Source organism: Anguilla anguilla, chromosome 14 (assembly GCF_013347855.1).
Source record: "Anguilla anguilla isolate fAngAng1 chromosome 14, fAngAng1.pri, whole genome shotgun sequence".
Taxonomy (NCBI): domain Eukaryota; kingdom Metazoa; phylum Chordata; class Actinopteri; order Anguilliformes; family Anguillidae; genus Anguilla; species Anguilla anguilla.
In genome coordinates, this window is record NC_049214.1 from 40,200,848 (window position 1) to 40,226,309 (window position 25,462).

Below are 25,462 nucleotides of genomic sequence, written 5' to 3' on the forward strand. Positions count from 1 at the left end.
TTATGCTTTCCCGAGTCGACAAGAGGAGGCTCTACATAAATGTCAACAAGGCACGATAGATCGAGGAACTTAAAAATGGAAAGGGCGAGTTATTATAAATAACGGTATTAAATGTCTGTTAATTGTACTGTTCACCGTGACACAAACTGTGTTTTGAACATACCGGATGCAGAATATCTCGAATGCTTTATGTAACGTGCGCCCCCGAAATCGCTTGTTTGCAGCATGTGATGCTTTGTGTTAAGGTAAACATAACAAGCTGGCCTTAAGCGAGGACATCCTTATTAAGCTTCCGCGAAGCAAAAACTTGTCTGCTTTATGTAATCGCAATAAAATTATTTTATTTCGGTCGTTTTTAAATTATAGGTACACTTCTAGCGGAACTGTGAGACTGTTGGCGGATGGACACGCAAAATAAAGGCAACGCAAGCAATTAAAGCGCTTTTGTTCAAGTTGCAGAAGCACAGCACATCTCCAGTTAGCTTTGCGAAGTTATACGCCAGAAAATTTCAGGAAATGGTCTGCATAGCCTAATTTGAAACGAGCAAACAATGACTTAAATAAAAGCGGGAAATAACTGACAAAGAAACATTTGTTTAATGTACTTAACGACATTTGTCGTTTAAGTGATTGAATAAAATGTATTCTTTTTATAAATATTCTCTGCAGCACGTTTATTTCAATATAAACAACTTCTGAACACTTCAGAATTTCATTGTCCTTAAAATGTCAACCTGGGCAACTCATTTCAAACCATATAGGCTGGGCAAAATTCTGAAAGCTGTAGATGTGAATTCATTTTCAATATGACCGTGCCGTTGTTGCCGTTGTTTTACTAATTCGAGTTGTTGTTATTCCTGGCTTGTAAATTGCATTCATTTTGACGTCTTCGGCAATCTGCAGTTCCGTGAGTGAGATCGATCACATTGCAGACGCGCCGCTATTGTCTTCGGCTGTTCCTCCACGCTACAGAAGTGCGAGTAACTACCAAGAACCGTACGTGCTCACGAGGACCCGAGAAAGAAACGGGCTGAAATTCTTAACTGAGTACAAACTGAAATATTCCACGTGCTCGATTACTTAAATTATTTCAAATGACCTATTTGTGACTGATATTAAAGTTTTATTCATTATCATCAGTATTTATGAAGCAGAATGTTGCATAAACCCCCAGCTATTTATTTGATATGTCCGTCTTGCCTAAAAGCAAGATGAAGGCTGATGTGTTGTAAATTGCTGTGTATAAAAATGTCTTTTGACTGAATGCAATGTAATGCACAATATGTACACAGAAAAAAAACTGCAGCATATTTGGGCCGAGAACAGGAATTTCATTTTCATATTGTTATTTGAATATTAAGAATCCACAAAGTATTCAAATATGAAAAGAACAGCAAGTCACATCCACACTACATTACAGGCATTTAGCAGACACTCTTATCCAGAGTGACTTACACAACTTTTTACATACAGTAGAATTTACATTGCATCCATTTATACAGCTGGATACATACTGAAGCAATGTAGGTTAAGTACCTTGCTCAAGGATACAACAGCAGTGTACCCCACCCAGGAATCGAACCCATGACCTTTCGGTTGCAAACCCAGTTCCTTACCCAGGATGCTACACTGCCGCCAGTAGAATCTGGTAAAAAACACTAGTTTTTTACCTGATTTTAAAAGGCTTTCAGGGTGACTGCTTGCAAGAAAACTCCTGAGCTGTAAGGATCTCTCCATGTCTTAGGTCTCTGGAGAAATAATCCAGGAGTTGTCTTAGCTGGAAGAATAGCAGCATTGAGGTGTTAGCTTGTCAAGCACAGGCCTATGGAAAGGCCCTGGGTCATGTGAGCCCCACGCTGAGGTGAGCCTGCAGCCAGCTGACCCAGCTGCCAGTCCTGATTTCCAGCCAGGCGACAGGATAGCGCTGGCCCAGGTTAACCTAGTTACTGCGGTCGTGGCTGATGTGTGGTTTATGTGTGACACCCCCCTATTTATGGTGGTGGGGGTGAGGCAGGTGCTGCTTGACCAGTGGAAAGTAGGGAATGTTTCCTAGAACATGAGCAGGTTGGTGGGGGTGGGGGGTTGCCACGTTCATGACTACATTCCAGAGAGCGTTTTACATAACCCCTCTTCCCCGGCTGTACCCCGGGCCAAACTGCAGCTGACTCGTCTGTTACAGACAGGGACAGCTCAGGGCTTCAAAAAAGTAACAAGCAGTAGTGTTGCTAAGCAATGGCTTCTCATCTCAATTCTGTAACGTGACAGAGACGTGCCTGTCACTGAAGAACTGAAAACAGCCTGACACCCCCGTCACCTGGGGAGACCTGACTGAGTCTGAGCCCCCCTCCAACACACACACACACACCGATGCGCACACATAGGCGAACACAAACACACACACACCGATGCGCACACATACGCGAACACAAACACACACACACCGATGCACACACATACGCGAACACACACACACAAACACACACACACATCGATGCGTGCACATACGCGAACATACACACACACACATCGATGCGCACACATACGCAAACACACACACACATGCACACCGATGGGCGCACATACGCGAACACACACACAAAAACACACACACCGATGCACGCACATATGCAAACACACACACACACATCGATGCGCGCACATACACAAACGCACACACACACACAAACACACACGCACATTCTCACTTACTCATACACACACACACACACCGACGTGTGCACATCGCGAACACACACACAAAAACACACACACACACCGATGCGCTCACATACGCAAACACACACACACACACACCGATATGCGCACATACGCAAACACACACACATCAACGCGCTCATATACGCAAAACTCACGCACACACACAAACACACACCCACATTCTCACTCACTCATACACACAAACACACACGCACATTGTCACGCACTCACTCATACACACACACTCACACACACACACAAACACACACCCACATTCTCACTCACTCATACACACAAACACACACGCACATTCTCACGCACTCACTCATACACACACACTCACACACACACACAAACACACACCCACATTCTCACTCACTCATACACACAAACACACACGCACATTCTCACGCACTCACTCATACACACACACTCACACACACACACAAACACACACCCACATTCTCACTCACTCATACACACAAACACACACGCACATTCTCACGCACTCACTCATACACACACACTCACACACACACACAAACACACACCCACATTCTCACTCACTCATACACACAAACACACACGCACATTCTCACGCACTCACTCATACACACACACTCACACACACACACAAACACACACCCACATTCTCACTCACTCATACACACAAACACACACGCACATTCTCACGCACTCACTCATACACACACACTCACATGCTCTCAGCAGACTCTCCCATGATCCCTTGCTCTCAGCAGAATCTCCCATGATCCCTCGCTCTCAGCAGATTGTCCCATGATCTCTCTTGCACCTCTTCCTTCCTACCATTCTCCCCAGCGTGTTCAGTGAGTGCAGTATGTTCAGAGTGCAGTTTGTTCATAGTGCAGTATGTTCAGAGAGCAGTATGTTCATAGTGCAGTATGTTCAGAGTGCAGTATGTTCACAGTGCAGTTTGTTCATAGTGCAGTATGTTCATAGCGCAGTATGTTCAGAGAGTGCAGAATGTTCATAGCGCACTATGTTCAGAGTTCAGTATGTTCAGAGTGCAGTTTGTTCATAGTGCAGTATGTTCATAGCGCAGTGTTTTCATAGTGCAGTATGTTCAGAGTGCAGTGTGTTCAGAGTGCAGTATGTTCATAGCACAGTATCATAGCGCATTATGTTCAGAGCGCAGTATGTTCATAGCGCAGTATGTTCATAGCGCAGTATGTTCATAGCGCAGTATGTTCATAGTGCAGTATGTTCGGAGTTCAGTATGTTCGGAGTGCAGTATGTTCAGAGTGCAGTTTGTTCATAGTGCAGTATGTTCAGAGAGCAGTATGTTCATAGTGCTGTATGTTCAGAGTGCAGTATGTTCACAGTGCAGTTTGTTCATAGTGCAGTATGTTCATAGCGCAGTATGTTCAGAGAGTGCAGAATGTTCATAGTGCAGTATGTTCAGAGTTCAGTATGTTCAGAGTGCAGTTTGTTCGTAGCGCAGTATGTTCGTAGCGCAGTATGTTCATAGCGCAGTATGTTCATAGCGCAGTATGTTCATAGTGCAGTATGTTCAGAGTTCAGTATGTTCGGAGTGCAGTTTGTTCATAGCACAGTATCATAGCGCAGTATGTTCAGAGCGCAGTATGTTCATAGCGCAGTATGTTCATAGTGCAGTATGTTCAGAGTTCAGTATGTTCAGAGTGCAGTTTGTTCGTAGCGCAGTATGTTCGTAGCGCAGTATGTTCGTAGCGCAGTATGTTCATAGTGCAGTATTTTCATAGTGCAGTATGTTCAGAGTGCAGTATGTTCATAGCACAGTATCATAGCGCATTATGTTCAGAGTGCAGTATGTTCATAGCGCAGTGTGTTCAGTGTGCAGTATGTTCATAGCGCAGTATCATAGCGCAGTATGTTCATAGTGCAGTATGTTCAGAGAGCAGTATGTTCATAGCACAGTATGTTCAGAGTGCAGTATGTTCATAGCGCAGTATGTTCATAGTGCAGTTTGTTCAGAGTTCAGTATGTTCATAGTGCAGTATGTTCATAGCACAGTATGTTCATAGTGCAGTATGTTTAGAGTGCAGTATGTTCATAGTGCAGTATGTTCAGAGTGCAGTATGTTCATAGTGCAGTATGTTCAGAGTGCAGTATGTTCATAGTGCAGTTTGTTCAGAATGCAGTATGTTCAGAGTGCAGTTTGTTCAGAGTGCAGTATGTTCAGAGAACACAGTTCACAGAGATTTGCAGTTATTTGACTGCTTTTCCTGTGTTTATCGTATCCAAATTCATAGACACTGCAAAGTTTGACTGGTTCCTTCTTTCCCCAAAAGTCAAAAGAAAAGCTAGCTGACATGAGCAAGAAAAAATAATTTGAATAAAACTTAGCTCATCTTTTGGTCAGGCTTAGTGGAGTCTTGATGCATATTTCAAGAAGTATGCAAAAACACAAATCTGCTGATAAACCACCTTTACTCAGCTCTTGGGTCATGATTTTGACGGAATCAGCAGTGACATCCTCAGAACCATGGAGTGTATAGCAGCTGGATATTCTGAGGAGGAGATGAGTTCTGGCGGACGGTAACACCTAAAGACGCTTTGTGACGTATTATTCTCGGCTGAAATGTACCCCCAGTGAGCGCCAGCTCAAGGTTGCGCTCTGTGCTGTAACGTTAGCTGCCTCGTATAAAATTTAAATCACTGTAGCTCATGCATTTTTCTCTCTCTGGGATGTTATTTCGTATGACCTTTTCATGCCAGGTGTCTGAACCCCAGGCGCTGTTTACTGAGACCGTTCCATCTAGTTGACATTCGTGGGACAATGAGGATGGACTGAAAGCTTTGTGGGTGCTCCACATCTGCACTCTCACTACGCAAGTGATTTAGAATAGATTTGGGATCAAAAATGCAGAAAACGGCTATGAGAAAAAGCAGGTTTCTCACCTGTCTTAGTACAGTATCTATGTAGCCAGCCGTGTAATAGAGAGCTAACCCACAGACTTCCATATGAGGAAGTACTGTCCTGTTCTTGAGGGAACCCAAGTTCAGTAGATACTCCCAGCTATGTAAATTGAGACTGTGTGTGAAATGATGTAAGTAATGTTTATCACTCTGGAAAACTGTGTTTACTAAGCAAAGAATTGATCATGATAGTCAATGTGCTCATGTACTTAAGATCCTACAAATCCTGGAAGTTTCCATGAAAATTGTATCTTAAATATGTCTTGCTGTGGATTCTGCTCTAAGATGGATGTGTTTGAGTTGCGCAGTTGAGCTTTGCCTGGAGGATGTTTATGAATGTGGAGTGCCCTTCCCATGAGCCTGGCCTCGGTGAGAGATATCCTCAACTCTCCCCTAGGGCAGCTAGCCATGCCCCCCTGGACAGGGCAGGACCCACATGTAAGCAGGGGAGCAGTACTGTATTAAACAGGTTAGGGGAGCAGTACTGTATTAAACAGGCTAGGGGAGCAGTACTGTATGAAAGCAGGCTAGGGGAGCAGTACTGTATTAAACAGGCTAGGGGAGCAGTACTGTATGAAAGCAGGCTAGAGGAGCAGTATTGAACTTAACGCAGGCTAGGGGAGCAGTACTGTATGAAACAGGCTAGGGGAGCAGTACTGTATGAAACAGGCTAGGGGAGCAGTTTTGTATGAAAGCAGGCTAGGGGAGCAGTATTGAGCTTAAAGCAGGCTTGGGGAGCAGTGTTGAGTTTAACGCAGGCTAGGGGAGCAGTACTGTATGAAAGCAAGCTAGGGGAGCAGTGCTGTATGAAACAGGCTTGGGGAGCAGTACTGTATGTAAGCAGGCTAGGGGAGCAGTACTGTATGAAACAGGCTAGGGGAGCAGTGCTGTATGAAACAGGCTAGGGGAGCAGTACTGTATGAAACAGGCTAGGGGAGCAGTACTGTATGAAAGCAGGCTAGGAGAGCAGTTCTGTATGAAAGCAGGCTAGGGGAAAAGAATTGAGCTTAAAGCAGTCGAGGGGAGCAGTATTGAGCTTAACGCAGGCTAGGGGAGCAGTAATGAGCTTAAAGCAGTCTAGGGGAGCAGTTCTGATCTTAAAGCAGACTAGGGGAGCAATATTGAGCTTAAAGCAGGCTATGTTAGCAGTACTGTATGTAGGCAGGCTGGGGGAGCAGTACTGTATGAAAGCAGGCTAGGGGAGCAGTACTGTACGTAAGCAGGCTAGGGATGCAGTACTGTATGAAACAGACTAGGGGAGCAGTACTATATGAAACAGGCCAGGGGAGCAGTACTGTACGTAAGCAGGCTAGGGAAGCAGTACTGTATGAAACAGGCTAGGGGAGCAGTACTGTATGAAACAGGCTAGGGGAGCAGTATTGTATGAAAGCAGGCTAGGGGAGCAGTATTGTATGAAAGCAGGCTAGGGGAGCAGTTCTGTATGAATGCGGGCCAGGGGAGCAGTACTGTATGAAAGCAGGCTAGGGGAGCAGTACTGTATGAAACAGGCTAGGGGAGCAGTACTGTATGGAAGCAGGCTAGAGGAGCAGTATTGAACTTAACGCAGGCTAGGGGAGCAGTACTGTATGAAACAGGCTAGGGGAGCAGTTTTGTATGAAAGCAGGCTAGGGGAGCAGTTTTGTATGAAAGCAGGCTAGGGGAGGAGTATTGAGCTTAACGCAGGCTAGGGGAGCAGTACTGTATGAAACAGTCTAGGGGAGCAGTACTGTGTGAAACATGCTTGGGGAGCAGTACTGTATGAAAGCAGGCTAGGGGAGCAGTACTGTACGTAAGCAGGCTAGGGATGCAGTACTGTATGAAACAGACTAGGGGAGCAGTACTGTATTAAACAGGCCAGGGGAGCAGTACTGTATGAAAGCAGGCTAGGGGAGCAGTATTATATGTAAGCAGGCTAGGGAAGCAGTACTGTATGAAACAGGCTAGGGGAGCAGTACTGTATGAAACAGGCTAGGGGAGCAGTATTGTATGAAAGCAGGCTAGGGGAGCAGTATTGCATGAAAGCAGGCTAGGGGAGCAGTTCTGTATGAATGCGGGCCAGGGGAGCAGTAATGTATGTAAGCAGGCTAGGGGAGCAGTACTGTATGAAACAGGCTAGGGGAGCAGTACTGTATTAAACAGGCTAGGGGAGCAGTACTGTATGAAAGCAGGCTAGGAATGCTGTACTGTTTGAAAGCAGGATAGGGGAGCAGTACTGTATGAAAGCAGGCTAGGGGAGCAGTACTGTATTAAACAGGCTAGGGGAGCAGTACTCTATGGAAGCAGGCTAGAGGAGCAGTATTGAACTTAACGCAGGCTAGGGGAGCAGTACTGTATGAAACAGGCTAGGGGAGCAGTACTGTATGAAACAGGCTAGGGGAGCAGTTTTGTATGAAAGCAGGCTAGGGGAGCAGTTTTGTATGAAAGCAGGCTAGGGGAGGAGTATTGAGCTTAAAGCAGGCGAGGGGACCAGTATTGAGCTTAACGCAGGCTAGGGGAGCAGTATTGAGCTTAAAGCAGGCTAGAGTGGCAGTACTGAGCTTAAAGCAGGCTAGGGGAGCAATATTGAACTTAAAGCAGGCTAGGGTGGCAGTACTGAGCTTAAAGCAGGCTAGGGGAGCAATATTGAACTTAAAGCAGGCTAGGGGAGCAGTATTGTGTCAGATCTGCTGAGTAAGACTGGTTTAGCATGGGGTTCTCAGGTCAAGTTCTAAGCTCAGCCAATGAAATGTTTTCACACACTGGGGCTTGTTGTGTGGTTAGAAGTAGTCTGGTTTTGTTTTTGTTTTCCGGCCTCTTCAATTTCAACATATCTTTTTCAGCTGTTCCTTAAGCTGGACTGCCCTCAATGCGTAGTAACAAACAGTCAAAGTTAACCATTAAGCTGGTCTATATTTAACTTCAGTTAGAGGATAGTGTTATAGGGTACATGGGTTCAGAGAGGCACAGGAAGGCTATAGGTGGATTTAAATTATGGGATACCAGAAAAAGAAAAAAGAGAAAGATTCAGAGCGACGGGCTACACTGCATACTGTGCAGTGATTGCGGTGTGATGCGTCATTACAGAATCAAGCTTGTAACCCTAAGGGACTGCCATTTTAGTCTCTGAACCTTTTGATCCATGTCTGAGCTTTGATTAAGCGAGTATTTCTACGCCTCAATTCATTATCCTTTATAGTCTAGTTTGTATAGGTACAACTCAATAGAGTAACATCAGTATCAGAAACTTCAGAAAGCATGCCAGTCAAACATTCAGTTCAAATTTATTTGAGAAACTGTTAAAAGAAATCAAGAAAAACAGGAGGCAAGACCAAGGCAAGACCAAGCCTGAACCCCCAAAAATCCTTGCGTGAAGAAAAAAGGTTCAGTCTGTGGTGTGAAGATAGAATCAGATAGAGTGGGGTATGTCCTGCACTGCCCAGCCCAGTATCAGTTATTACAGGCAAACTAAATGGTAATATACAGATAATGGGGAACCTATCAGAGCAAACAGTCAGAGTTGTTGTGCTGATTATAGCTTTAGGTATTAAACTTAACGCAGAGCCGAGTGTGTCTGGGGTCAGGTGGGCGGGCGTGCTGTCAGTCAGAGCGGCTGTGACAGCACACAGAGGTGTTTATGACTCATTCCTCTGCGCAGGGACGTCCATCTGGCCCCAGCCTGACCGCCACTCACCAGCCGCATGCTCCGAGGCACGCCGCATCCTGTTTCAGTGGGTCGGGGGGGGGTACGCCGCGTCTCTCACGCGCTCTCCTGTTTCAGTGGGGGGGTGGGGGGGGCACGCCGTGTCTCTCACGCGCTCTCCCGTTTGAGTGCACTCTATCAGCACAGGTGTGCTGTGCTCATAGGCTTGACTCATTGCACAGTGCTGTATATCAGCACGTGTGCTGTGCTCATAGCCCTGACTCATAGCACAGTGCTGTATATCAGCACAGGTGTGCTGTGCTCATCGCCCTGACTCAGCACAGTGCTGTATATCAGCACAGGTGTGCTGTGCTCATCGGCCTGACTCATAGCACAGTGCTGTATATCAGCACAGGTGTGCTGTGCTCATCGGCCTGACTCAGCACAGTGCTGTATATCAGCACAGGTGTGCTGTGCTCATCGGCCTGACTCAGCAGAGTGCTGTATATCAGCACAGGTGTGCTGTGCTCATCGGCCTGACTCAGCACAGTGCTGTATATCAGCACAGGTGTGCTGTGCTCATTGGCCTGACTCCTAGCACAGTGCTGTATATCAGCACAGGTGTGCTGTGCTCATAGGCGTGACTTACAGCACAGTGCTGTATATCAGCACAGGTGTGCTGTGCTCATAGGTCCAGACTCACTGCACAGTGCTGTATATCAGCACAGGTGTGCTATGCTCATAGCCCAGACTCATAGCACAGTGCTGTATATCAGCACAGGTGTGCTGTGCTCATAGCCCAGACTCATTGCACAGTGCTGTATATCAGCACAGGTGTGCTGTGCTCATAGCCCAGACTCATTGCACAGTGCTGTACATCAACACAGGTGTGCTGTGCTCATAGCTCTGACTCATAACAGGATACACATGCTGATATATGGCATAACATACCACCTGCATTGTTTATGCAACAGTTTTACATTGAATTAAAAACAATAAAAACAGCAAAGCATTGTTCTGATTAAATTGCTCATAATTTGGCTCTGCAAATAAATATATGTTTTTCTGCTGTCACCATTTCCAGGCAGCACTATGAACACATGCAAAGTGCATTAACTGCAGACTCAGGAAGGACAGACATTGGAACTGCAAGCTTAGTAACATAATCGTCCAAATATTCTACTGTCATCAGCTGGAAGAGATCAAAAGTGATGTTATCAAATGAGTCCATTTTGTTGAAGTTGAAATGTTGAAGATATTGAAATAACCTTTTTTGATTTGGGTGACCTATGAATCTATGATAAACAATACTAATTGATCCCGGCCAGTAATGAGGTCTGAGTGATGTCATAATGTATATGAGCTCTCATGGAATGTGTCTCGGCCAATCACAATGAGCAGTCGGAACTAACTGATCTATAATCTTCTACAGTTTGAGCTTCATTTATTTAGTATGAAAGGCACATCTTTGGGGAGTGATGTCCATATGAGTGAATCTGAAAAGCTCTTGGGATGTGTTTGTCAGACAGACAGCCCTGTGGTGCTCCCTGAATGTGGGATGTGTTTGTCAGACAGACAGCAATGTGGTGCTCCAGTCCCTGAATGTGGGATGTGTTTGTCAGACAGACAGCAATGTGGTGCTCTAATCCCTGAATGTGGGATGTGTTTGTCAGACAGACAGCGCTGTGGTGCTCTAGTCCCTGAATGTGGGATGTGTTTGTCAGACAGACAGCGCTGTGGTGCTCTAGTCCCTGAATGTGGGATGTGTTTGTCAGACAGACAGCCCTGTGGTGCTCCAGTCCCTGAATGTGGGATGTGTTTGTCAGACAGACAGCCCTGTGGTGTTCCAGCCCCTGAATGTGGGATGTGTTTGTCAGACAGACAGCAATGTGGTGTTCCAGCCCCTGAATGTGGGATGTGTTTGTCAGACAGACAGCAATGTGGTGCTCCAGTCCCTGAATGTGGGATGTGTTTGTCAGACAGACAGCGCTGTGGTGCTCTAGTCCTTGAATGTGGGATGTGTTTGTCAGACAGACAGCAATGTGGTGTTCCAGCCCCTGAATGTGGGATGTGTTTGTCAGACAGACAGCCCTGTGGTGCTCCAGTCCCTGAATGTGGGATGTGTTTGTCAGACAGACAGCGCTGTGGTGCTCTAGTCCCTGAATGTGGGATGTGTTTGTCAGACAGACAGCAATGTGGTGCTCCAGTCCCTGAATGTGGGATGTGTTTGTCAGACAGACAGCAATGTGGTGTTCCAGCCCCTGAATGTGGGATGTGTTTGTCAGACAGACAGCAATGTGGTGTTCCAGCCCCTGAATGTGGGATGTGTTTGTCAGACAGACAGCGCTGTGGTGCTCTAGTCCCTGAATGTGGGATGTGTTTGTCAGACAGACAGCGCTGTGGTGCTCTAGTCCCTGAATGTTTCTTTCGTGACTGGTGCTGCCGTTACTGAGTGCTACTGTCCTCAGGCATTCCCTTTGGTTAGTCTGGGTGTTTTCTCCTTGAAAATAAACAGTACGGAAATGTGCGTTAAGGGAAATAACATTCACTGCTTTCCAAATCTCTGTCCACTCCCTTTCTATTGCGTGCAGCATTTTTGTTTCTCTCAACACTGTGTGACTGCACATTATTTTTAAACATCGTTGTAGTTTGTTAGTATTTTTTTCTCCCAATTTTGAGAAACTAATAATATTTGTAAGCCTGTTCATATTTGCTGTTGTTTCAAAAATGGAAACTCACATTACATTACATTACAGGCATTTGGCAGATGCTCTTATCCGGAGTGACGTACAACAAAGTGTATAGCCATAACCAGGAACAAGTGTGTCGAAAACCCTAGAGAGAGGTACCGTTCCAAGTGCAGGGAACAACCGCATAGTTAACTTGGACCCTGTAGGTTAATCTGATTAACACTAACACAAACAAGAACTATGCAGTCTATGCAAAAATACAAGCAGTAGTTAAGACTCAGTTGTTTAAGTTTCTGTGAGCCAGTTGTGTTTACCATAGAAAGTCTGCTGGGTAGAATTTATGTATGCGCAATTCTAACTGTGACTTACAAAGTTTAGCAGGAGCTAAACTTTACACACTTCTGCATCATCATTTTTTTGCTTGGACTAAAAATGTAACTAATTTGAACATTAAGGGCAAAAAGGAACACATTCAATTTACCTGCCTCCTGTGTCATTGATATGCAAATGTCAGTGGGCAGGAGAACAGGCATTTGTTCACACAGGTCATGAGATGCATGTGTCTTTGCGTAGGGTCTTGGGTGGAACTGGAGATGAACAGGAACGCAGGAAACCCCTCCCAACCGACCCACCTGACAGTACCCCCCGTCACCCCGGGCAACAGTGACCATGGTGAGGGGCTGGGGCTGGGGCTGACTCAGGAGGAAGAGGAGAGCATTACAGGTGGCCTGGAGCACGTGCCGTCCTCATCCTCCATCCATAACGGGGACATGGAGAAGATCCTGCTGGATGCACAACATGAATCCAGCCGTAGCAACTCTTCCTGTGACAGGTGGGGAAAGGGAGAGGGGGAACTCCATACTGAGGGACTCGGGGGAGAGGGGGAACTCCATACTGAGGGACTCGGGGGAGAGGGGGAACTCCATACTGAGGGACTCGGGGGGAGAGAGGGAACTCCATACTGAGGGACTCAGGGAGAGAGGGAACTCCATACTGAGGGACTCAGGGAGAGAGGGAACTCCATACTGAGGGACTTGGGGAAGAGAGGGAACTCCATACTAAGGGACTCAGGGAGAGGGGGAACTGAATAGTGAGGGACTCGGGGGGAGAGGGGGAACTCCATACTGAGGGACTTGGGGGGGAGGGGGAACTCCATACTGAGGGACTCAGGGAGAGAGGGAACTCCATACTGAGGGGCTCGGGGGAGAGGGGGAACTCCATACTGAGGGGCTCGGGGGAGAGGGGGAACTCCATACTGAGGGACTCAGGGAGAGAGGGAACTCCATACTGAGGGGCTCGGGGGAGAGGGGGAACTCCATACTGAGGGACTCAGGGAGAGAGGGAACTCCATACTGAGGGACTCAGGGAGAGAGGGAACTCCATACTGAGGGGCTCAGGGAGAGAGGGAACTCCATACTGAGGGACTCGGGGAGAGAGGGAACTCCATACTGAGGGACTCGGGGAGAGGGGGAACTCCATACTGAGGGGCTCAGGGAGAGGGGGAACTCCATACTGAGGGACTCGGGGAGAGAGGGAACTCCATACTGAGGGACTCAGGGAGAGGGGGAACTCCATACTGAGGGGCTCAGGGAGAGGGGGAACTCCATACTGAGGGACTCGGGGAGAGAGGGAACTCCATACTGAGGGACTCAGGGAGAGAGGGAACTCCATACTAAGGGACTCAGGGAGAGGGGGAACTGAATAGTGAGGGACTCGGGGGGAGAGGGGGAACTCCATACTGAGGGACTTGGGGGGGAGGGGGGAATATAGATGTACACGTTGCAGTGGACTAAATGCTGAGATGTACTGTAGCGTGTGGGAGAGCATAAGTTATGGGTGTTATAACTTTATGCTGTGGACTCCAGTGATTGGCCAGGACAAGGTGGGTTAGGGTTAGGGTTAGAGAGAAGTGAATGCTTAGCGAAGAGAGTGATGGTATTGAGAGCGGCTGTGACGTGTCAGGGTCCTGTGTCATCGTTTTTATGGGTCAGTAAGACCCTGCTGCAGTCCTTAATGATTGACCTGCATCATCAGCAGGGACTCTGCTAAGACTGAGGTTATCAGCCTCACTACTGTCTGAAGCTCAGGCTCGCTGGGATCTGAAGCTCAGACTCGCTGGGATCTGAAGCTCAGGCTCACTGGGATCTGAAGCTCAGGCTCGCTGGGATCTGAAGCTCAGGCTCGCTGGGATCTGAAGCTCAGGCTCGCTACCATCTGAAGCTCAGGCTCGCTGGGATCTGAAGCTCAGGCTCGCTGGGATCTGAAGCTCAGGCTCGCTGGGTTCTGAAGCTCAGGCTCGCTGGGTTCTGAAGCTCAGACTTGCTGGCATCTGAAGCTCAGGCTCACTGGGATCTGAAGCTCAGGCTTGCTGGGATCTGAAGCTCAGGCTCACTGGGATCTGAAGCTCAGGCTCGCTACCATCTGAAGCTCAGACTCGCTGGGATCTGAAGCTCAGACTCGCTGGGTTCTGAAGCTCAGGCTCGCTGCGATCTGAAGCTCAGGCTCGCTGGGATCTGAAGCTCAGGCTCGCTGGGATCTGAAGCTCAAGCTCGCTGGGATCTGAAGCTCAGGCTCGCTGTGGTCTGAAGCTCAGGCTCGCTGGGTTCTGAAGCTCAGACTTGCTGGGATCTGAAGCTGAGGCTCGCTGCGATCTGAAGCTGAGGCTCCCTACCATCTGAAGCTCAGGCTCGCTGGGATCTGAAGCTCAGGCTCGCTGCGATCTGAAGCTCAGCCTCACTGGGATCTGAAGCTCAGGCTCGCTGGGATCTGGAACACAGACTCGCTGCTTTCTGAAGCTCAGGTTTGCTGCGTTCTGAGGCTCAGGAAGTGTGTACTCTTGTCGCATAGGGATGGATAAAACTGCAACATTCTCTCCATCCTGCTGTTATCGTGTTTTGTGGCATGAAATAAATGGCATGGAGATGTCAGCTACAGAACCACCTCACTGGTGACACAGTATACAGTGTCACTTACACTCACACACACACATTAACACACTCACACACACACAAACACACTCTCTCTCTGACTCTCTCTCTCTCTCACACACACACTCTCTCTTTCTCTCATGCACACACCCACACCCACACGCACAACAGGGCTCAGGTTTCAGGGCCTGAGATACAGACCAGCATTTCCAAGATGTTGCACAACTTTCAACAAACAGCACATCAAAATAACCTCGGACAGGCCATCACTGTCACAGTATTTACGTCCTAATGATGTCTGTATACTTATGTAGGGTATCACATTTGCTGTAATAATGAATAAACATCAGCTATAACAAGCAGCAGAATTATATGGGTTGGCATATAGAGACTGCTTCTCTTTCTGCGATTGGCTGTGTAATTAGCTTTGACATTCTGTTAGATGAAGGTAATTTACCTGGGTCATTCTGTCAGGAATCCATCTGCATTAATCTATGCTGGAAGTAGTGTTTAGTATGCTTTGGACAATAAGCAGCATAAGTGGCGTCGTGCCCAGACAAACTCAAGGGGCAAGTATCTTTTTTTAAGTAGATTTTTTTATTTTGGCCGCTCTCTCAAATATAAAATTAACGTATCAACATATTTGTTATATTCATGATGACTTTGCAGTATATGAGTATTCTTCTAAATATGGCACACAACACACTGCAGTAAACCCCTAATCCTCTTTTCCCCATGTTCTTCCCACAAGTCAGTTGGCATCAGAGATAATAAAACAGTCACAAGATATTACCTCTATGGGACAGAATTGTACATTGACCCTCCATGCACCAGATAGAAATGGGAGGACATGTCAACATCTTAGCATCAGAACTTCTTTCCTGGTACCCAACTCGCGGTGCACATTGAAGGACTTCAGCCGCACAGTTGGCAAGCTGGAGTGGTATGACTGATCACTGACTGTGAAGGTGGCAAAATTAAAAAATATTAAAACCAAACACATTCAATCATCTTTCAGCTCCCTTTGCAAAGCGTCTAGTTACCTGATTGCTGGTTAAGTAGGTAGTACAATTAGCTTTCTGGTGGCTTCTACTGTCTACTCAGCCTGGTGGTTTGCTAGCTTTGGGTAAACATTCATTGGCTAGTCGTCCAGTCATTGAGAACACATGGAAAATGAAAACATTAAAAACAATCAGTGATGCCAATAAAATGAAGCAAAGTACGGTGCAAAATGGCAGCGCTTGAAGTTTGGGTTTGGGATATGTTCAATGACCAGGTAAAACTTGCCCAATCAGTTGCATGAATAGCCGTGCAGATCGTGTGTTGGGAATTCACAGGAGACAGCAAGTTTGCAAGCTGTTTTCCTCAGTTGCTCGCTAACTATTAGCAAATTTGCATTATTGCTAATCAGCTAATTTTAGCTAGCACAGGTAGCTAGTTAGCTGATGTGACAGGACAGAGGTTTAGACTAGCATGTTGATGCTGCACTTGCTCAAAAGTTTTAGGTGCACTGTGCCCCTGAGTTGCATCATAGGTCCAGGGCTTGGACTAAAACCATCCAACATAAGTATGTGGATGTGTGTGTGTGTGTCTGTTTGTGAGTGTGTGTATGCGTGTGTGTGTGTGTGTGTGTGTGTGTGTGTGTGGGCATGTTTTACTATCTTTGTGAGAACAGAATGTCCCCACAAGGATAGAAAGATGAGGAAAACTACGCAAGGTGGGGACCTTTTGCTGGTCCCCACAAGTTCAAGAGGCTGTTTTAGGGTTAGGACTTAGGGTTAGGGTTAGGGTTACAATTAGGTTAAGGTTAGGGTTAAGGTTAGGCATGTAGTAGTTGGGGTTAGGGTTAGAGGTTACAGAATGAATGTAAATCAATGGGAAGTCCTCACAAGTATAGCAATACAAACGTGTGTGTGTGTGTGTGTATGTGTGAGAGTGTGTGTCTGAGTGTATGTGTATGTGTGTGTGCATCTAAGTCTGTGTGTGTGTGCATGTACATGTGCGTGTGTGTGTGTGTGTGTGTGTGTGTGTGACTAAGAGCGTGCGTGAATGTGTGTGTGTGTGTGTGTGTGTGGGCTTGCTATCCCTGGTGCAATCAAGGACAGTCTGTGGCCCAGTTTAGTGATACAGTGTGCTGTTTCTCTCAGGAGGTGAGAGGCGGAGCTATCGCACTGTGGGAGTGGCCGCGCTCCACACAGACCATAATAAACTGGGGAGTGAATGTGTGCAGCGTGTCATCGATGACATAACGGAGTGTGTGTCTGTGTGCTTCTCTTTCCTCAGCCCCCCAAGGCCCCACAGCCCACAGGACGAGGGCCAGATCACGTTTGACGTGGAGATGTCCAGCAGGAGGGACAGCCAGGTAACCCACAGCTGTCCTCCGGAAGTCCATCTCCCGCACCCAGTCTCAGAGTTCATCTCCCGCACCCACTCCTGACCCTGTCTCAGAGTCCATCTCTAACATCCACTCCTGACCCTGTCTCAGAGTCCATCTCTAACATCCACTCCTGACCCTGTCTCACAGTCCATCTCCTGTACCCACTCCTGACCTTGTCTCAGAGTCCATCTCTAACACCCACTTCTGACCCTGTCTCAGAGTCCATCTCCTGTACCCACTCCTGACCCTGTCTCACAATCCATCTCTAACACCCACTCCTGACCCTGTCTCTGAGTCCATCTCTAACACCCACTCCTGACCCTGTCTCAGAGTCCATCTCTAACATCCACTCCTGACCCTGTCTCAGAATCCATCTCTAACACCCACTCCTGACCCTGTCTCAGAGTCCATCTCTAACATCCACTCCTGACCCTGTCTCAGAGTCCATCTCTAACACCTACTCCTGACTCTGTCTCAGAGTTCATCTCTAACATCCACACCTGACCCTGTCTCACAGTCCATCTCTAACATCCACACCTGACCCTGTCTCAGAGTCCATCTCTAACACCCACTCCTGACCCTGTCTCAGAGTCCATCTCTAACACCCACTCCTGACCCTGTCTCAGAGTCCATCTCTAACACCCACTCCTGACCCTGTCTCAGAGTCCATCTCTAACACCCACTCCTGACCCTGTCTCAGAGTCCATCTCTAACACCCACTCCTGACTCTGTCTCAGAGTTCATCTCTAACATCCACACCTGACCCTGTCTCACAGTCCATCTCTAACATCCACACCTGACCCTGTCTCAGAGTCCATCTCTAACACCCACTCCTGACCCTGTCTCAGAGTCCATCTCTAACACCCACTCCTGACCCTGTCTCAGAGTCCATCTCTAACACCCACTCCTGACCCTGTCTCAGAGTCCATCTCTAACACCCACTCCTGACCCTGTCTCAGAGTCCATCTCTAACACCCACTCCTGACCCTGTCTCAGAGTCCATCTCTAACACCCACTCCTGACTCTGTCTCAGAGTTCATCTCTAACATCCACACCTGACCCTGTCTCACAGTCCATCTCTAACATCCACACCTGACCCTGTCTCAGAGTCCATCTCTAACACCCACTCCTGACCCTGTCTCAGAGTCCATCTCTAACACCCACTCCTGACCCTGTCTCAGAGTCCATCTCTAACACCCACTCCTGACCCTGTCTCAGAGTCCATCTCTAACACCCACTCCTGACCCTGTCTCAGAGTCCATCTCTAACACCCACTCCTGACCCTGTCTCAGAGTCCATCTCTAACACCCACTCCTGACCCTGTCTCACAGTCCATCTCTAACACCCACTCCTCCGTCTCCCTCGCAACACCCTTCGGCTTCTAGTCCTCACTATCACAGCCATAATGAGGCTCCACCCCCATCTCCTGTGCCTCACCAAACTGTCCTGCCAGCCCACTGTAAACACTGACAGTTTTTTTTATTTCTTGCCTTCTCTCCCTCTTTCTCTCTCTCTTGCTCTTTCTCACTCTCGCTCCCTCTCCCTCTCTCTCACTACAGTCAGAGGAGGAGGGCATGGAGAAAGAGAGGGATGAGGATATTCTGATGAAAGGGTCTGACTGGGTGGTGGACTGGTCCAGTCGGCCTGAAAACATTCCCCCCAAGTGAGTCTGTGTCCTACCTGTGTACTGCAGCAAAACCACGTCAGTCTCCATCACAAAGCAACCGCTGCTCACCATTAGAGGACCCTTTCTACTGCCACACAGCTGGCACAACCACAGCACAACCACTCACGCTTCCACAGCACAACAGCTCACACTTCCACAGCACCACCACTCACGCTTCTACAGCACAACAGCTCACGCTTCTACAGCACCACCACTCACGCTTCTACAGCATAACCGCTCACACTTCCACAGCACAACCACTCATGCTTCCACTGCACAACCACAACACAACCACTCATGCTTCCACACCACAACCACAGCACAACCGCTCACACTTCCACAGCACAACCGCAGCACAACCGCTCACACTTCCACAGCACAACCGCAGCACAACCGCTCACACTTCCACAGCACAACCACAGCACAACCGCTCACACTACCACAGCACTTCCACAGTACAACAGCTCACACTTCCACAGCACAACCACAGCACAACCGCTCACACTTCCACAGCACATCCACTCACACTTCCACAGCACAACCACAGCACATCCGCTCACACTTCCACAGTACAACCGCTCACACTTTCACAGCATAACAGCTCACACTTCCACAGCACAACCCCTCACACTTTCACAGTACAACCGCTCACATTTCCACAGCACATCCCCTCACACTTCCACAGTACAACCACTCACACTTTCACAGCATAACAGCTCACACTTCCACAGCACAACCCCTCACACTTTCACAGCACAACCCCTCACACTTCCACAGCACAACCGCTCACACTTTCACAGCATAACAGCTCACACTTCCACAGCACAACCCCTCACACTTTCACAGCACAACCGCTCACACTTCCACAGCACAACCACAGCACAACCGCTCACACTTCCACAGCACAAACACAGCACAACCGCTCACACTTCCACAGCACAACCACAGCACAACCGCTCACACTCCCACAGCACAACCACAGCACATCCGCTCACACTTCCACAGCACAACCGCTCACACTTCCACAGCACATCCGCTCACACTTCCACAGCACAACCGCTCACACTTCCACAGCACAACCGCTCACATTTTCACAGAGCAACAGCTCACACTTCCACAGCACAACCACTCACACTTCCACAGCATAACCACAGCGCAACCACTCACACTTCCACAGCACAACCGCTCACACTTCCTCAGCACAACCACAGCACATCCGCTCACACTTCCACAGCACAACAGCTCACACTCCCACTGCACAACAGCTCACACTCCCACAGCACAACAGCTCACACTCCCACAGCACAACAGCTCACACTCCCACAGCACATCCGCTCACACTTCCACAGTACAACCGCTCACACTTTCACAGCATAACAGCTCACACTTCCACAGCACAACCCCTCACACTTTCACAGTACAACCGCTCACATTTCCACAGCACATCCCCTCACACTTCCACAGTACAACCACTCACACTTTCACAGCATAACAGCTCACACTTCCACAGCACAACCCCTCACACTTTCACAGCACAACCCCTCACACTTCCACAGCACAACCGCTCACACTTTCACAGCATAACAGCTCACACTTCCACAGCACAACCCCTCACACTTTCACAGCACAACCGCTCACACTTCCACAGCACAACCACAGCACAACCGCTCACACTTCCACAGCACAAACACAGCACAACCGCTCACACTTCCACAGCACAACCACAGCACAACCGCTCACACTCCCACAGCACAACCACAGCACATCCGCTCACACTTCCACAGCACAACCGCTCACACTTCCACAGCACATCCGCTCACACTTCCACAGCACAACCGCTCACACTTCCACAGCACAACCGCTCACATTTTCACAGAGCAACAGCTCACACTTCCACAGCACAACCACTCACACTTCCACAGCATAACCACAGCGCAACCACTCACACTTCCACAGCACAACCGCTCACACTTCCTCAGCACAACCACAGCACATCCGCTCACACTTCCACAGCACAACAGCTCACACTCCCACTGCACAACAGCTCACACTCCCACAGCACAACAGCTCACACTCCCACAGCACAACAGCTCACACTCCCACAGCACAACAGCTCACATTTCCACAGCGCAACAGCTCACATTTCCACTGCACAACAGCTCACACTCCCACTGCACAACAGCTAACATTTCCACAGCACAACCGCTCACTCTCCCACTGGACAACAGCTCACATTTCCACAGCGCAACAGCTCACTCTTCTACAGCACCACCACTCACGCTTCTACAGCATAACCGCTCACACTTCCACAGCACAACAGCTCACGCTTCCACAGCACAACCACAACACAGCCGCTCACACTTCTACAGCACAACAGCTCACGCTTCTACAGCACCACCACTCACGCTTCTACAGCACAACAGCTCACGCTTCTACAGCACAACCACTCATGCTTCCACTGCACAACCACAACACAACCACTCACGCTTCCACACCACAACCACAGCACAACCGCTCACACTTCCACAGCACAACCGCAGCACAACCGCTCACACTTCCACAGCACAACCGCAGCACAACCGCTCACACTTCCACAGCACAACCACAGCACAACCGCTCACACTTCCACAGCACATCCACTCACACTTCCACAGCACAACCACAGCACATCCGCTCACACACATTCTTATGAATAATGTTTCTAAGGAGCAGCACATAAATTCAGAAGGCAATTGGCCCTAAAATAGATCTTTGGGGGACTCCACAGGTAATAGGAGTAACAGGACACTCATTCGCCAATTGTCACAGAACATTGTCTACAAGACTGATAGGAATTAAACCAACCCAGTACACTATCTGCAGGACAAACCCAGGTTCTGTCAAGATCACATGATCAATGGTGTCAAAAGCTGCAATAAAGTCTAAAAGAACCAGAACAGGAGATCTAATGGAATCAGTATTTATAAGCAAATTTGCCCGCATGAACCAGGACAGTTTCTGTGCTGTGCTCAGAGCAGAGACCTTTTTTCTTCAGAAGATTAAAGTAGCTGTTTAAAAACAATTTTCTCAAGAAAGTTAGCCAGGAAGTTTTGAAATTAGCCTATAGTTCATTTATAAGGATAGAAGAGTCTAGACTAGGTTTCTTGAGGAGGGGTTGAACCACAGCAGTTTTGAAATAAGATGGAACTGTACCAGTGGCAAGAGATCTATTCATCACTGCTCCCAAAACTTAAGAACTCTAGCAGGAATGACACCAAATAAAATGATTGTCATAGATATAATAGGGTTGTACCGTCATTGTTTACATGATTAGGGGTTATATTATGTTTAATAGTGTTGTACAAGTGTTGACTAAGTGATTAAAAGGGCTTGTTGTCTAACCGGATGATAGATGGTTCGGGTAGGCTTTTAATAAATATTCCTCTGTGAATCCATTATGTCCAGCAGACAGATAAATAACAATTGGCTCAGTTTCTCCTGTTGGCACAAACCCTTCTGATTGTTAGAGAGAGGAGAGAGGCAGAATGTCTCTCATGATCTGTGTGTGCTGGCTGAATATGAAGAGCATCCAATGACCAGCCAGATATTTATTTAGTATTGTATAGATGTTTTAAAGGGAAAAAACTTTGCATTTGTGTTTTTGGATAACTGATGTTACTGATGAGATTAATATTCTATAAACAAGACCCCTCATGCATTATCTCTTGGCATATTGACTGCTTGGCATTTAAAAATAGATCTGAAATGTGTGTTTTTGTTTTTATGTGGCTGTTTACGGGGTCCGGAATGGAAGTTTTAAGATGTTGATGTGATTACAGTAATCTGGCAGACCCTTTCAGACGGAGCGACTTGCAAACATGCACATACGTGGCTTTACTACAGTTGTGACTGTTATGATGTCATTGGCCCTCAGAGAGTTCCACTTCCGACACCCCAGACGCTCCGTGACGCTCAGCATGAGGAAGACGGGAGTGATGAAGAAAGGCGGGGTTTTCTCCGCCGAGTTCCTCAAAGTCTTCATCCCCTCCCTGCTGCTCTCTCACATCCTCGTGCTTGGACTCGGGTGAGAGAACGCCGCACATTCATACGCACACGCTTATAACGTATATACACAAAAACATACCGTGAGCTCCATAATGATTGAAATGTAACCTTTTTTCTTGATTTTGCTCTGCACTCCACAATTTTACAAACAATTCACATGTGGTTTAAGTGCAGATTCTTAGCTTTTATGAAAGAGTATTTTTTGCACACTGGTTTCACCGTGTAGAACTTACTGCACTTTTTATACATAGCCCCCCCCCCCCCCCCTTTCAGGGTATTTGTCCCTAATTTGAGGCCGATTGTCAACAGGAGGTTAATGGAAGTCAAGGAAGCCATTACGAAGCTGAGAAACATGAAAAAAACTGTCAGAGATATAGGCCAAACCTTAGGCTTACCAAAGTCAACTGTTTGGAACATCATTAACTGCCCGTAGAAGACTTCACAAACAGAACTATAGAGGCTACACTGCATGAGGCAAACAACTAGTTTGCTGCAAAAACAGAACGGTCAGGTTACAGTTTGCTGAGAAGGACTTGTGGACAGATAGGACCAACTTTCACTTGTATTAGAGTGATGGCAAATTTTATCTGCCCTAATTCAACCAAATGCCTCCAAACTAATTGGACGGCACTTCATCCTACAGCAAGACCGTGATCCCAATCATACTGCCAAAGCAACAAAAGAGTTTTTCAAATCAATGCTACAAAATGTGCGTATATGGTTATATCCAAGATTATATACAAGCTTAAATGCTGTACACAAACACATGCACATATCTTTCTGCATATACTAATACGCGCAAGCATAGCTACACATAATTTGTAGATGTATCTGTATGTAGTACATATAAATACACATGGGTACATATAAATACAGGCATACATGCACAAACATACACACACACACACACACACACACACACACTTCTGCGCGTACCTCCATACAGTATGGACAGTGCCGTGAGAAAGTATATGCCCTTCCTGATTTCCTGTTATTGCATATTTGTCACACTGAATGGTTTCAGATTTTTAGACAAAATATAATATTAAACAAAGGGAAACGGAGTAAACACAAAACACGTTTTTGAAATTATTTAATTTATTCAAGGAGAAATGTTATCAAACACCCATATCACTCATATGAAAAAGTAACTCAATAAATCAATTAAGCTAATTTAATTGATAATTAGACTCAGCTGACTGAACACAGCCAGGCTTAATTGCAGCCAGTCCTGCTGAATATAAACCTCACTCATATTGAACCTCATTACATATCAGAGTGAAGTAGTCACCACAAAGTTTCTACAAGCACACTGTGCCACAATCAAAGGAAATTCCAGGAGAGATGAGAAAAAAGTTGTTGATATATATCAGTCAGGAAAGGGTTACAAAGCCATTTCTAAGGCTGTGGGACTCCACTAAACCAACTATAGTGAGTGCCTTTATCTTCAAATGAAGAACACCTGGAACAGTGGTGAATCTTCCCAGGGGCAGCTGGCCAGCCAAAATATCTCCAAGGGCATATCAACAACTCATCCAGGAAGTCACAAAAGAACCCAGAAGAACACCAAAAGAACTGCAGGACTCTCTAGCCTCAGTTAAGGTCAGTGTTCATGACTGCACAATAAGAAAGACACTGGGAAAAAATTGGATTATGGGAGAGTAGCAAGGCGGAAATCACTACTAACCAAGAGAAACGTCAATGCTTGTATCACATTTGCAAAAATGCACCTGGATGATCTCCAAGACTTTGGGAGTAATATTCTAAGGACAGAAGAGTCAAAAGTGGCACTTTGTGGACGATGGACCCCATTATGTCTGGTGTACAGCATTTCACAGTAAGAACATCATACCAACAGTCAAACATGATGGTAGTATTGTGGTAAGGTGGGGAAGCTTTGCTGACTCAGGACCTGGATGACTTTCCATTATTGAAGGAACCATGAATCTGCTCTGCATCAGAAAACATTTAAGGCGAATATTTGGTCACCTATCTATGAGCTGAAGCTGTAATTGGTTTGTGCTGTAAGAGATGTTCAAAACATAAAAGCATGTTCACATCTGAATGGCTGAAAAGAAACAAAATGAAAGTTGTGGACTGGCCTAGTCAAAGTCCTAACTTGAACCCAGTGCAGATGCCATGGCTGGACCTGAAACGAGCAGTTCATGCTGGAACACCTACCAGTTTGTCTGAATTAAAGCAGTCCTACAAAGAACAGTGGGGTAAAATTCCTCAACAGGGATGTGAGACTGATATCACGTCAAAAAAACGTGTTTGGTTACAGTTATTGCTGCGAAAGGTAGTGTACTCAGACCCCTTCACTTTTTCCACATTTTATTACATTAGAGCCTTATTCTACAACTGATTAAATTCATTTTATTCTCATCAATCTACACACAATACCCATAATGACAAAGCGAAAACAGGTTTAGACATTTTTGTTAATTTAGTAAAAATAAAAAACTGATTTCACATTTACAT

At 46.9% G+C, this 25,462-nt stretch overlaps 1 protein-coding gene across 1 annotated transcript in view; it reads left to right on the forward strand.

The window, feature by feature from the left end:
• LOC118212903 (BCL2/adenovirus E1B 19 kDa protein-interacting protein 3-like) overlaps window positions 1–25,462 on the forward strand; it is a 34,527-nt gene that overhangs the window by 481 nt on the left and 8,584 nt on the right. The window contains exons 2-5 of the mRNA XM_035391381.1: window positions 12,541–12,799; window positions 17,178–17,256; window positions 18,831–18,934; window positions 22,851–23,000. Coding sequence (XP_035247272.1) covers window positions 12,541–12,799; window positions 17,178–17,256; window positions 18,831–18,934; window positions 22,851–23,000 — 592 coding nt within the window. The remainder of the gene's footprint in view (window positions 1–12,540; window positions 12,800–17,177; window positions 17,257–18,830; window positions 18,935–22,850; window positions 23,001–25,462) is intronic.